The sequence below is a fragment of the Cetorhinus maximus genome, chromosome 9 (genome assembly GCF_964194155.1).
Source record: "Cetorhinus maximus chromosome 9, sCetMax3.hap1.1, whole genome shotgun sequence".
NCBI classification, from domain to species: Eukaryota; Metazoa; Chordata; class Chondrichthyes; order Lamniformes; family Cetorhinidae; genus Cetorhinus; species Cetorhinus maximus.
The window spans coordinates 11,619,839-11,634,385 of record NC_135887.1 but is presented as its reverse complement, the minus strand read 5'-3'; the positions used below and the strand labels follow the sequence as shown (position 1 = coordinate 11,634,385).

Sequence of the window (14,547 nt, the reverse complement as noted above, 5' to 3'; positions counted from 1 at the left end):
AGCTTGATACACATCTACTTCACGAGTCCCTGAAATAAAGCATTACACTTTATTACTGCACTGTATTGTATTAAAATTGTACCTTTGCCTCTCATCTATGCAACTGGGATAGTGCAATAAAGGCACTCTACGTAGAAAGCCATTTTACTTAAAGCAAACAGCAAGCTCCACATCTCAGTCCACCTTTAACTGAGCCACACCCACCAGTTATAAAACACAGAGCTGCCTTGTTTCCTTCAGGTATTTCACTGAGTGCAGTCAGTAACTGTCAGCTCTGTGATTTATGACGACCTTTCACAATTTTGTGTTTGTTTGCTTTTTCCATTAACCAATATGCTTTTCAGCAGGTAAATCTGCACACCGTTTTTCACTGGATTCACCCCCCTTGACTGCTAGCCTCGCTCACACTGTTCACCCAGCTGTTTGCTATTTAATTACCCCGCCCCTCTACCCTCTCCTTCCTTCTTCAAATCCCCCGCCCCCACCCCCCTCCCACTCATAGCTTTCCCCTGGATTTGCTTCAAAACAGCTCCAATTCTAATGAAATGTCATTGACCTGAAACATTGGGCAGGATTTTTCCCATGAGGTTTCAGGATACCTACCGTCAGGTTCAAATGGAGGTCAGGATCCCATCCTGTGTGGAGAACAGCCATTCACCTGCCATTGTCCCCAAATTGGACAATTAGTGGCCAGAGAGTGACTCGCTGCCCAATTAAGGATGGCGGGTGGGCTCTAGAAGCTGGAGGACCAATAGGAAGCTGTCCAGAACTGAAGTAGCCAGAAGCTGGTCTTTCAAGATAATTGAGAGAGAGAGAGAGAGAGTGGGTGCCCTAAGATAGTGGCATCCTCTCTCCAACTTTTTAAAATTTAAAACAAAAATACGTCGAGCAACCAGGCTGCCAATGTGGAGGACGGACCCTCCCACAGGCCAGCCCGTGGCTGCCGCTAAGCCTCCCTGGCGTGCTGGATTCCCGGCCTGCCAGTGGCAGTACCATCTGCAAGATGCATTGCAGCAACTTGCCAAGGCTCCTTCGGCCACACCTTACAAACCTGCGACCACCAACAAGCTACAAGAACAAGGGCAACAGGTGCATGGGAACACCACCGCTGGCTAATCCACCTCCAAGTCACTTCACCATCCTGACTTAGCCCCTATATCGGCATTCATCCATCATCACTGAGTTAAAATCTGGGAACTCCTTTCCTAACAGCACTGTGGGTGTGCCTACATCATGGACTGCAGTAGTTCCAGAACGCAGCTTGCTACCACCTTCTCAGGGCAACTAGGGATGGACCATAAATGCCAGCAAAGCCCACAATCCATGAACTTGAATTAAAAGAAACCCTTTGACTTAAGTGAAAAAGGAATGCTGATGTTTGTTGAAGTCTTTATCACCACCAAGTCACTGAATCTATATATCAATATAACCCCTACATAGAGTACACACTTTCTGGTCACATATTTTACACCCTGTTGTCAGGATTTCTGGCCACTGTCTTCTGTCAACAGTTACTATTGTAAACGTCTTAGTCAACATTTTCCATTCAATTTTCCTATGTCAACAGTTAAGATATAGTTGCAGACTTTGGTCACCAGGTAGCTCTATAGAAGGAGTTTCTGAAACTCCTCTCTCAAATCTGTCACCAACTTGTTTATAAAAGAAACACTTCCATCAACTGACTGGGCAAAGCCAAGAGCAGTTTACGGGTATAATTTATGCTGACTGTCCTGTAGTAATCAACTGTGGATTGTCCCTTTACTTGGATTCATCAATGACAGCCTAGAAATTACTGTTGGTGATATTAATGGATGAATGCTTACGATCATAAGATATAGAAGCAGGAGTAGGCCATTTGGCCCCTCAAGCCTGCTCTGCCATTCAATAAGATCATGGCTGATCTGATTGCAGCTTTCATTGCACTTTCCTGCCTGCCTCCCGTAACCCTTGACTCCCTTTGTAGATCAAAAACCTGTCTAACTCAGCCTCGAATATATTCAATGACCCACCCTCCACTGCTTTCTGGGCTAAAACAAGAAATTCCTCCTCATCTCTGTCTTACATGAGAGGCTCCTTATTTTTAAACTATGCTCCCTAGTTCTAGACTCCCCCACAACGGGAAACATTCTCTCAGCATCCACCCTGTCAAGGCCCTCAGAATCTTATATATTTCAATAAGATCGCCTCTCATAAACTCCAATGGGTATAGGCCCAACCTGCTCAGCCTTTCCTCATAAGACAACTATATTTGGTGTTAACATATTTGACATTCTTGTGTCCACTACAAGTGTGTTAACCCATTCGTTACTCATGCACTAATATCACTAACAGCTCTTTCATTGCCACGCCAATCAAGCAGTGTGGGACCAGAACACATGAAAGTACTGACCTCACCATGACACCTGCTTGTGGGATAAAAACTCCCAGACTGGAGTAAAACTGCTCTTAAAAGCTCCACGGGGTATACATTTCAAGAAGTATTGGATATGCGGTGTGGTTTAGAGAGGGGAATCGCTCTTGCAGCGGTATTCATTATCTTGTATTTTCAGACAAGAAAGTGAAATAAGACAGTAGCTCTGAGCCCCGGGTCAGCAGTGCACGTTTTATTATTTACCGTTACAGTTTCCTTTATTTCTCTCCTTTTTGCCACGCAGACTGTCTTGAAGGATCTCCTTCAAAGTGGTAGCATTAGTGTATTCAGGGCCGCTGCCTTCATAAAAATCTATTGATTTATTTTTGTGAAGAGGAAGGAAAGTGAACTGGGAAAGATAACAGCCAAGTGCTATTTTCATTCCGGACAGATAGGTCCTGATCAGGTGTTTCAACTCCATTCATGTCACAAACAAGCAAAAGGCTTTCCTGACTGTAGCAACACGTAGATGTAAAGCTACGTTGATTTATATTGCACCACATCATGATTTCAGCATCATGGTGCTCCCATTTATTGAAGTAACTGAAATCATTGAAAAGACCACCACACAGTGGAACACAGCGACTTATTGCAGTGAAGTGAATTGGATCCAGTTGCACAATTTATCCCAAATTGCGTCCAGTTAAAATGTATCCATCCTGATATCTTCTTCAGCGTTAAAAATGTAAGTTGCCTACCTCATCGCTAAACAAGACGCTTGAGCTCAGTTAAACAAGTAATTTATTTTTATTGCACTAAAGTAAAGGTGAACAGGGGTTAATATACATCAAATAGAAATTGAATCTTAATGTTTGTTGAGGTTCTGATACACAAATCTCAATCAGTTGGGCAGCCAGGCAGAGAAATACTCCTAAGTAAACGAGGTTTCCTTTGAAAACCTCTATCAATCAATATGCTAGCTATTCACCCTTAAACTGGCTTGATTAATTATGCCTTCATACTCCAATGGTCTTAGATGAGTTGCTTGTTGGAACAAGCCTTCACAGTACAGGAAATGTCCTCTTATCAAAATATGATGTGGCTCTACCTGTTAGTTTAACATACATCCAGATAATTACCAGTCTTTTCATCAGAGACGATGGTCACCCTTCCCTGAAGCATAGTTAACTGAGACTAATGCAAAATGCTTTGCGCATGAGATGATACACAGTTTACCAGAATATCCTTATCAAATGGATTCCACTCGTTGTCCTTCCTGTTACTGTAATTGCGAGAGGCTTTTCCAACACGCTGCACCTATTAGGAATAGTTCAAACTCTAAGGAAAGGAATTCAAATTTAAGTTACCAGGGGACGCTGTTTAAACAGAGGAGGTGTAGTGGACAATGCCAATACAACAACAGCTTATTTATATAGCGTCTTTAATGCAATAAAACATTCCACGGCACTTCACAGGAGCATTATAAAACATAGTATGACATTGAGCCACATTAGGTGAGATGGTCAAAGAAGTAGGTTTTAAGGAGGGTCTTAAAGGAGGAAAATAAAGTAGAGGGGTGGAGGTAGGGAATTCCAGGGCATGGGGGCCCAGGCAACTGAAGGCACGGCCACCAATGGTGGAGCAATTAAAATCGGGGACGCACAAGAGGCCAGAATTAGAGGAGCGCAGATACCTCGGATGGTCGTGAGGCTGGAGGAGATTGCAGAGTCGGGGAGAGGCGAGGCCGTGGAGGAATTTGAAAACAAAGATGAGATTTTTAAAATGCTTGACCGGGTGCCAATGTGGGTCAGCGATCACAAGGGTGATAGGTGAATGGGTCTTGGTACGAGCTAGGATACAGGCAGCAGAATTTTGGATGACTTCAAGTTTATGGAGGGTGGAATATGAGTGACCAGCCAGGAGTGTGTTGAAATAGTTGGTCTAGAAGTAACAAAAGCATTGATGATGGTTTCAGCAACAAATGAGCTGAGACAGGGGTACAGTCGGGAAACGTTAAGGAGCTGCAAAATGGTGGTTTTAGTGAAGGCATGAATATGTGGTTGGAAGCTCATCTTGGTCAGATATGACACCAGTGTTGCAAACAATCTGGTTTAGTTTCAAACAGTTGCCTGGGAGGGGGATGGAGTTGGTAGCTAGGGAACAGAGTTGGAATGGGGACTGAAAACAATGAGCAGGATTTTCCCCCCATCGGGGGCGAAGTTGAAGTGTGGGCGCGCACAGGCGCGCTTCCGATTGGCCCCCGCCCAATCATGGGCACGGCGCCATGTTACGTGGGCGGGCCAATTAAGGCCCGCCCAGCGTGACGGCCACACGGAAGTGCTGTGCGCTCCCTGTGCGGGTGGGGGGGAATCCCTAAACCCGAGAGTGTGATCTTTCGCGCATGCACACAAAAGAACACATTCATCCCCCTGAGGCTAAGTGCTGCCTCAGGGAGATCGCCTGTGCTGTAAAAAATATTAAAAATAGAAAAAAAAAATTCCCTGACATGTCCAGTCATGTGACACTGTCACGTGAGTTGGGACATTGTCCATAATTTTTAAAAGAACTTCAATAAAATTTTTACAAACCTACATGAAACCTCATCCTGCCGGTGGATGAGGTTTGCTGCTTTTTCTAATTCCCGCGAGGGCTCCTGGCCTGCCCGCTGACCTTAAGATTGGACGGGCAGGTCCATTAATTAGTTTAATGACTCTGTCAAGGCCTCAATTGGCCATTGTCAGGTCGGCGGGCACACAGCTGATTTTGCTGCGCCCCCGCCTACCTAAAAATTTAAATGGGGGGCAGTGACGTCAGGAGTTCCGCCCAACGTCACCGTGCGTCATTTTACCCGTTGGCGAGCGGGCCCCGCCCCCTGCTCGCTCGCCAACAGGAAAATCCTGCCCACTGACTTCAGTCTTCCCAATATTTAATTGGTGGAAATTTCTGCTTATCCTGTAGGATGTTGGGTAAGTAACCTGATAGCTCAGCAACGTTAGAGGAGTTGAGAGAGGTGGTGGTGAGATAGAACTAGGTGTCATCAGCATACGTGTGAAAAATAAAGATGTGCTTTTGGATGATGTGGAGCGACACCACCTCGATGAGAAATAGGAGGGGGCCAAGGATAGATCCTTGGGAGACACCAGGGGTAACAATGGAGGAGCAGGCAAAGAAGTCAATGCAAGTCTGGCTGCGATTAAATAGATAAGAATGGATCGAGGTGAGAACAGCCCTATCCATGTGGATGACAGTGGAGAGGCATTGGAGGAGGTTAGTATGGTTGAGAAGGATAAGGAGGGATACCTTAGTCAGAGTCATAGTAGCACGAAAACAGAGCTTACAGAGAATTGGCACATGATTTTCTTTTGCAATGGAAGCACTTTATGCCTGTGATGATACGTAGCTAAATAGAATCTCTTTGTCAAATGGGTGTTACTTATTGCCTATCCTGTTACTGTAATAGGGAGAGGTTTTTCCAACATGGTACACCTAATCCATTGGAGAAGAGAATTAGACACAGTGTAAAATGGGCCCCTGATTTGCTATGATCCTATTTTACGCAACGAGCCTTGAACAATTTCTCCCATCCCAAACCTTCTCCTCTGTGTGTGGGGGGGGGGTCTGCACTTTCAACCAGCTCATCCTGGCTGAAATCCCTCATTGTGTCACAGCACCAGTCCTTTAAAAAGCCCTTTCCTTTTTGAGAGCGGCGTTGAGCAGCTCACACTGTCACTCCAGCGAATCTGAATCTACTGCTTGAAGTCTTTAACATGGTTTTGTGGGCGGTGGGGGGCGGTCTGCCTCGTGGCTGCCTCCATCTTTGAAAGTAGGGCAGGAAACAGAAGCACAGCTTCAGGTTTGGAAGACCCACAACTGAGTTCCTGGCTACCCGCAGCCAGAAAGTCCCAAACCCCGAGGGTCAGATCAGTAAAGTTGTGGAAGACGTGGACCGTATACCTTAGGAGCTCCACATCGACTCATTGCCAGACTCCGTGGTTTCAGGGTTGACCACAGTGCAATTCCAGTGCCACCTCTGTGAGGTGCTCCATGACCATTTTCCAGGAGAGAAGGATGGGTGGTCACTAGCTTTCCTGTTCCCTTAGCATTGATACATTGGGCCTAAGCCCATTTCAGGAAATTCTGGGACTAAAAAGAGATGCGGAGACCCAGCAAAAGGAAACTTGCTCCCATTTTTCCTGACCTTTGCACCTGGGGAATGAGCATTGCCGGGGGGGGCGGGGGGGTGGGGGGAGGGCGGTGGTTGGGGGAGTGGGGGGTAAATCTCTTGATGGTCCCTTAATGCTCTTCGATCTAAAACAGCAAGAAGTGCCCTACTACAAAGTATGTTTCTGATTATTTTTAAAGATTGATGCTGGTATCCTAGGTGATGAAATGCCTGTTGGGTGGTAGGATGCAAACACGTTTTAATGGAGATTTGTTCAAATCTAGCAGAGCAAGAGTGAGAGGTTGTAACTGAAATAGGGACTAAATTGGTGGCAGCAAATAGAGGAACGGGCAATCTCCCCATATGCTTCAGTTATCTTTTTATCTTCTCTGTCCTGGGAGAATGAGAAAAGTTAACAGGCCACTTCTCAGTTTTAAACGATCTTACTGCGTGACTCAAACTGATACGACGTAGGGTCATGTGATTCTTTCTGGCGTCGCATTATATCATGTGACTTACTATTGCGAGGTGACTCTTCATTTCACGGTGTGTTACTGAGGAACAGCATACAGTGTATACACAGTATGGGAAGAGCACACCTGGGGCAGGGTATTGAGGTCGGTGAGCGGGAGGCGGGGCCTGCTCGCCGATGTGTAAAATGACGCGGGATGATGTCGGGCGGAACTCCCGATGTCACCCCGCGTCATTTCCATTTTCAGGTTGGCGAGGGCGCAGCCGAATCGGCTGTGCGCCCGCCGACCTGTCAACAGCCTATTGGGGCCATTTAAAAAGTCACTGAGATAATTAATGGACCTGCCTATCCAACCTTAGGGTTGGCGGGCAGGCTGGGAGCACTGGCGGGGCATTAGAAAAAGCATGAACCCCTCATCCACGGGCATGATGAGGTTTCATGAGGGTTTTTTAAATTTTGATAAATGTTTGCTTTAAAGTGATGGACACGTCCCAACTCATGTGACAGTGTCACATGAGGGGACATGTCAAGGAAATTTTATTTTTCTCTATTTCACATTTTTGAATTTGGCGCCGATCTCCCTGAGGCAGCACTTAGCCTCAGGGAGATCAATGCGCTCTTTCGATCGTACTGCGTGACTCAAACTGATACGACGTAGGGTCATGTGATTCTTTCTGGCGTCGCATTATATCATGTGGCTTACTATTGCATAGCACTTCCTGGCAGACGTCACGCTGGACGGGCCTTAATTGGCCCACCCACGTAAAATGGCGGCGCGCCCCCGATCGGAGGCAAGCCTGCATGCACCCACTCCTGAACTTCCCCCTCAACGGGGGGAAAATTCTTCCCCTTGCATTTATTATAGAGAAATAGCAGGCCTAGCATAGAGTATCTCTATAGAGATAGCATAGCTTGCATATATTATTAACGTAAAGGAATAGCATGTTTTGGATTCATTACAGAGGCAATACATAAGAAGATAAGAAATAGGAGCAGGGGTAGGCCATTCGGCCCACTGAGCCTGCTCCACCATTTAATACATCAGGAATGTGATGGAATACTCTCCACTTGCCTGGGTGAGTGCAGCTCCAACAACACTCAGGAAGCTTGACACCATCCAGCTCACTTGATTGGCACCCCTTCCACAAACATTCACTGCCTCCACCACCGATGCACAATGACAGCAGTGTGTACCATCTACAAGAGGCACTGCAGAAACTCACCAAAGCTCCTTAGGCAGCACCTTCCAAACCCACAACCGCTATCATCTAGAAGGACAAGGGCAGCAGACACATGGGAACACCACCGCCTGGAAGTTCCCCTCCAAGCTACTCACTATGCTGACTTGGAAATATATCACTGCTCCTTCACTGTCACTGGGTCAAAATCCTGGAATCCCTAACAGCACTGTGGGTGTACCTACACCACATGGACTGCAGCGGTTCAAGAAGGCAGCTCACCACCGCCTTCTCAAGGGCAGTTAGGGATGGGCAATAAATGCTGGCCTAGCCAGCGATGCCCACATCCTGTAAAATTAATAAGAAATAAATTCAATTTTCCCATCTGCTCTCCATACCCCTTAATTCCCTGAGAGACCAAAAATCTGTCTATCCCAGCCTTAAATGTGTTCAGCACTGGAGCATTCACAACCCTCTGGGTTAGAGAATTCCAAAGATTCACAACCCTTTGAGTGAAGTAATTTCTCCGCATCTCAGTCCTAAATGATTGGCCTCTTATCCTGAGACTGTGCCCCTGCATTTTAGATTCCCCGACCAATGGAAACAATCTCTCAGCATCACCCCCACCCTATCCTATCAAGCCCCTTCAGAATCTTGTAGGTTTTAATGAGATTGTGTCTCATTCTTCTAAACTCCAAAGAATATATGCCCAATTTACTCAGCCTCTCAGCATTGGACATATATACAGTGTAGATATTATAGTGGAAAAATATAACCTCTAGATATTGAGGCCACAGCACACATCATACATATTATTAAAAAATGGCATAAGTTAGATATATTATAAAGGAAATACATATGTCGGAGAAAGAGCCTACCTTATATACAAGAGATGGAGAAGAGCATGTGAGATGAAGAAAATCAAGGAGATTATTGGGGAGTGTCATGCCCTTGGCTATAACTGGGAAGCTCACACTCTGTCTGAACTATAAAGCTGTAGCACAATCTCAGGTGATTTTGGAAGTCATTCATACCATCCATTTGTCGATCTCTGAACTCTCGCCCACCCCCGTTCTGTTGGCAAACACCCACCTGTGGATTATCTCCTGGGCCTAAATTCAGCACTCCGGTCCCTGCAGTGGGAATCCTTAGGATTCTCATTGGATGCACAGGAGTGCTGCATTTGGGCCCAGGAGAGTTACCCACATTTGTTGAGGTATTGAGCTACGTTGAAAGGGAGCGCAGCACAGAGATTGAGTTTACAACACTGTACTCTGATTCCACCCCACGCCCCCTTTGAATGTGGCTCAAGACTGGGAGTGCCACAGCCCTGAATTTATAAGTGTAAATAAATGAATAGTCAATGCTGCTAATCTTTGCTCTTTACTGTGCTAGCATCCAGATTAAATCGTTTTAGTGTCACCCTGGGCGCATATGTAAACGAGTTCTAATAGAAGTATTCCTCTAATGTCTCTAATCACATATTGTCAGATAGGACAAATTTGCCCAAGTCAGACAACTGATAGGACATTCCTACGGCTGCTTTAGTTTAGGAACCATTGCTGCCACTTTAAGGGATCAGTGATGTTTGTATTGCCAGGGCCTGAGTCAGAGGGGTCTGCTCTTAATGACATCCCCTGGCGTCTTCTTATCTATGGGTTATTATGTTTACAGTTCCAATAAATTAGGCCCGGTCACAAAACTTATCTTTGGCACCACTCTCCTGATGAAATAAGATCAACCGGAACGTATCTTTCTATCGGGTACCTCACAGCAATTTGTTGTGACGCGAAGTAGGTAATTAAAGGAGCTGTCAGAAATCATATAATGACTCTACAGCGGTGCAAAAAAAAAAACGATAGCACCCCCCCCATGATGTTCCATGACATTCCTCGAGGGGAGCGGAGAGAGGTAAAAAGGAAGCATTTTTCCTTTTAGGGGCTATATTTTCGGATTTAGTGTTCTGCGGTGTGTTCCCCGAAGCCCAGTTTTGTTTCACTCGTGGCCAGTGTGGGGCACGTTGAGCATGCTTTGATATTTTACAATGGGTGTTGGAACAAAGGTTTCGCCATATCGGCAAAAAATGATTGACTTTTTTTTTACGTTGGTTTTCTGATTTTTTTTTCCCCCAAAATTACGAATAGGTTTTGAAAGGGCAAACTGTGACTGATTGTCTCCACTGGTTGGTGAATCGGTAACTAGAGGAAATAAACTCAGGATTATTACCAGAAGAACCAAGGTGGGACATTAGAAGACATTTTGTTTTCACACAGGCTGTTAGAACATTGAATGTGTTACTGCAATTTGGGCGAAAAATATTGACATCGCTGAAAAGTCTTAGGGCCGAATTTTGCCCTCGTCGGGCGGGTGCGGCGAACGGGCCCGGAAGCGGCCGGGAAACCAACCGGCGCCAGCGATCGGGCCCCGGCTGTGATTTCACACTGGCCGGCCGACTGACGGCCAACCCAGCGCGAAATGCGCGCTCAGCGCTGCCGGGGCGCGAGCGGGAGGAGCGCGAGCGCTGAAGTACGGGTGAAGCCCGCGGAGGCTCGGAGCTGCCTCAGGGAGCTGAAGATTTTTATCAATAAAAATAACAATTTTTAACAGAATGAAAACAGGTCCCGGCCCCTGTGACTCTGTCACACGAGCAGGGACATGTTAAATCTGAGTGTGAAAAAAGTTTTCATTTATTTTTTCCGTTACTGGTCGAAACCTCATCCCGCCCGTGGGTGAGGTTTCTCCGAACGCTTGGCCCTTTTTCAGCCTGCCCGCCGGCCAAACGGTTGGCCGGGCAGTGAAAAATTCGAATCAACTATTTGATTAAGGGCCTTCATGGGCCGCTTCATTGTCGGCGGGCGCGCTGCCGACACCCACGCACGCCCTCCGGCCGAAATATCGCGCGAGTGCTCGATGATGTCGGGACGCTCGCCCGATGCCATCGTTCGTCATTTGAGGCTCGAGCGTGTCGGGCGCACGCCCGCTCACCGAGAGGCAAGTTCCGGCCTTAGCATTTCAAAAGAGGGAATATAAGAGGGAATATGAGGAAAGGATAGAGACGAGGGATTATTATAAACCGATCCAATTGAGCAGCTAAAACCGGCACAGATGCAGTGAGTGAATGGCCATTTCTTGCTGTTGTAAACTCTATTAGGTGAAGTGAAGCAAGAGGTCAGTTTTTCTACACAGCAAAGCTTTGATACAAACTAGACCATTTCAGCTGGATAGTTGCCCAGTTGTGTACTAAGACACGACATGTGAGACTACCTCCGCCTTAACATTGCAAACTTCTTAAGCCATACTTTGTTACATTTAACTACTTGGACGTCAATGAATGCAATGTCCACGCGCAAAGACCCGTTGTCTCTGGGTTTTGTAAGTGTGGGCTGATTGAGCACTGTCTGTACTCTGCCTATTACGAACAGTGGTATTTTCCACCAATAGAATGCTGCCGTTGCTCCCTAAAAGACGTTCTGCCTACCACACAGTTGAGCAAGGTGTGTTTGAATTTCAATGCCAGTACGAAGCCAGGTACGTTGGCCATACGTCCCAATGATTGGCTGATCAAATCAAACAACATGTTTCTCCGATTGTTCATATAAGGCAGAGTTTAGTCCAAACTCAACCAGCCCCTGCTTGTAAAACCCAAAACAAAACATCTGCTGATGGATGAGATTGGGCTGAATACCTTCAACACCTTGCTGAACAATCCTGAGTGTACTAATAGCTAGACTAATAACCAATTTAAGTTGAGCTTGTAACATGGCTCATTTATACTTGCTAGAAGTGATATACACAGGGACCTGTTCTCTGCAAACAAAAGGAATATGTTCAACCCTTGCACCTTTTTTGAATTACCTGGGAGCCTGGCTATAGTCCCTCATTGCTTTCTCCATGTTAACAGTCCAGCCAATCAGAGTCAACTTGCCAACCAATCAGCACCCGTTTCTCTTGTAGTATAAATTGTTGTGAGCGTTCGAAATTTGGCATTCCTGCATTTGTCCTGATGAATGCAAGATGAAAGGCTTTGGCAACATGTCTCTCTTAGCAGTGTAGGAAGACGGATGTGGAAATGTTGTCACTTTGTTCTCACTCGGAAGACAAGCAATATGGAGGGAGGGGGTGGGTGGGGAAGGTCTTGTCCTGGTCACTATGTGTACTGACACAGGAAATGGAGATTTTGGTTAGATTGTGTTTACCATTTTGTTGGAAAAAAACCATCCAGTAGAAATGTTCACAAATGCATTTAGGTAAGGGGTAAAATATTCTGCTGTGTGATGGACAGTCACAGGCTCAGAGTGTGCTATCTCATCGTTGCCTCATACTGAGAATGTAGGCATGGAATCTTTGCCTCAGTTTTGATGAGGGTGGCTCTTAATGTTTGCTTTAACAGCAGCCCACTTATTTTTCTGTTCCTTTTTTTTATATCTCCTCAGTGTCCTCTACAAGCCTGGTGATGCTCCACTCATCTCCTCTCTTCTAATCACAGATAACAGCAATAAAAAAAAAACAAAATGGTTGCCACAACACCTTTCTGGTCTCTAGGGGAAACCAGGGGTTTCCATGGAAAAACTCACTGAGCCAACCAGTCACATGGAATGATTCTACGGAGCTGTCCAAGTCTGGCCTCCCCTGCAGCTAAATTCCTTAGCAGGCTGACAGAGAAGACGGTGCGAAAGAGAAAACCTGACCTAAACTTTACCTTGAAACTCCTGCTGGGACAGTATTTCCCCATTGACCAAATGCCTCCTGTTTCAGATTGTGCTCTGGTTCGCAAAGGCCTCAGGCAAGAACAAAAATAACGAAAGAGTTTTAAAGAATTGGGGGTCTTTTTTTTGGGAACTCACACGCGCAGCAAATCCTTGTTTTTTTTTTTAAAAAAATTTTGGCCAAAACCACCTTTTTATCTCTTACTGGAAGTTTGAAGCAAAACCACTTGTACAGTTAAATCAAATCCAAACTGTGAATATTAAATGAAGACAGATTATAGTTAAATTCTAGAGAAGGAACAGCCTGGAAAATGAACGCAGGAATCTTGATTGTCCTGATTAAGTGCAATTCCCAAGGTTGCCGACATCGCCAAGGAATGCATCGGCTACCAGTTAAGTGCCACGCAGAAACTAGGGTGCTGAACAAACACAACTCGCGAAGGAAACAGGGTTGCCCCAGCTAGTATCGATGGATTTCGAAGGTGTGAACTTGAATAGTCCCTTTTGAAATTGGGAAGAGACAGACTGGTGTTCCCAGGAACCGAACACTGCCTCACGACGGCGGCAGTGAGTTGACAAAAAGAGAAACAGATTGCATTCAATCAGCACTGAACTTCATTTTTGAAAGTGGCACACCTTTACCGAAAAAGGTAATGATGACACAGGGATTTGCAAGGAAAGCAGTCAATAGAGGATGCAAATGACCTGTTGGCTCGGTCATCCCAGGTTACATTCGTCGTATAGGGCTACTGTTTAAAATTAATATTTGTGAAAAGAGGGTGTGGAAATTGTTGAGAGGCCTATGGCGGAAAATCATGGATTTCCTTAGCTGGAAGCCAGTGCTTTCTTATTCAATATGTAGTACCCAGCTACTTCCTGTAATGGTTTCATATTCACTGATGGCTGGTAAATTCTGTGAAGAATGCAGTCAACTATTTGTGTCATTTCTATGTACTTTAAAGTCCAATGAGACTCAAATCATTTCATTTCCATGACGACGCGGGGTGTGCTTGTGGTACAGTGGACAGGTCTTAGACTTGAATTCCCTTTTTCTCACTCATAACATTAGCTAACTCACAGTCAAATCCAGAAATACTATCCAGAAATCCAGAAATATTCTGTCGGTGCAGCTGTTTTGCTTGTTTGTTCCCCGTTAAGTATATTTTAACGTTTGTCACGGCATACGTTGGTGGGAATAACTGTCACACTTGGAAATGGATCCAGGCTTATTCAGCTCTTTTTAAATTTACCCAGCTCAGATTGGATCATTTTTCAGAAAGCCATTTCATGTGAATGCAGCATCAGATCCTTGAACCTAGGTGATGCCGTTCTGGTTGCAGTAGAAAATGGAAGCGTTGGAATTTGGAGTCAGTCTGAATTGGGATTTTGACTCAATGTGGCATTTCGCTTTTCTCCAGCCATGTTTAGTGCCCACTTTAAGCTGTGCAGAGGAACCGTTCATAACTCTCATTGTTCTCACAAGTGTTCAAAGAATAATCAAAGGATAATCATTCAGAGTTCACCCCTTCCCCGGGAATGAATCTACAAGTTGTTGCCTTGTAACCCTGCAGCAAGAGGTCCTGTGACTCAGTAGGTAGCTCCCCTGACTCTGAATCAGAAGCTCCAGCTTTAGGTCCCACTCCAGGGCTTGTTGGCCACGGATGGAGCGTTCATGACGC

At 45.6% G+C, this 14,547-nt stretch overlaps 1 protein-coding gene across 8 annotated transcripts in view; it reads left to right on the top strand.

Moving 5' to 3' along the window:
* Positions 1 to 13,445, top strand: part of hnf1ba (HNF1 homeobox Ba) — a 107,216-nt gene extending 93,771 nt beyond the window's left edge. For 6 of the 8 annotated variants that reach the window (XM_078548046.1, XM_078548044.1, XM_078548049.1 and 3 more), the window contains one exon: positions 12,596 to 13,445. In XM_078548046.1, coding sequence (XP_078404172.1) covers positions 12,596 to 12,616 — 21 coding nt within the window. In that variant the 3' untranslated portion in view covers positions 12,617 to 13,445. Of the gene's footprint in view, positions 1 to 10,306; positions 10,402 to 12,595 lie in introns of all 8 variants that reach the window. The other 2 variants (XM_078548043.1, XM_078548041.1) reach the window with 1 other exon arrangement.
* The last annotated feature ends 1,102 nt before the right edge of the window (positions 13,446 to 14,547 follow it).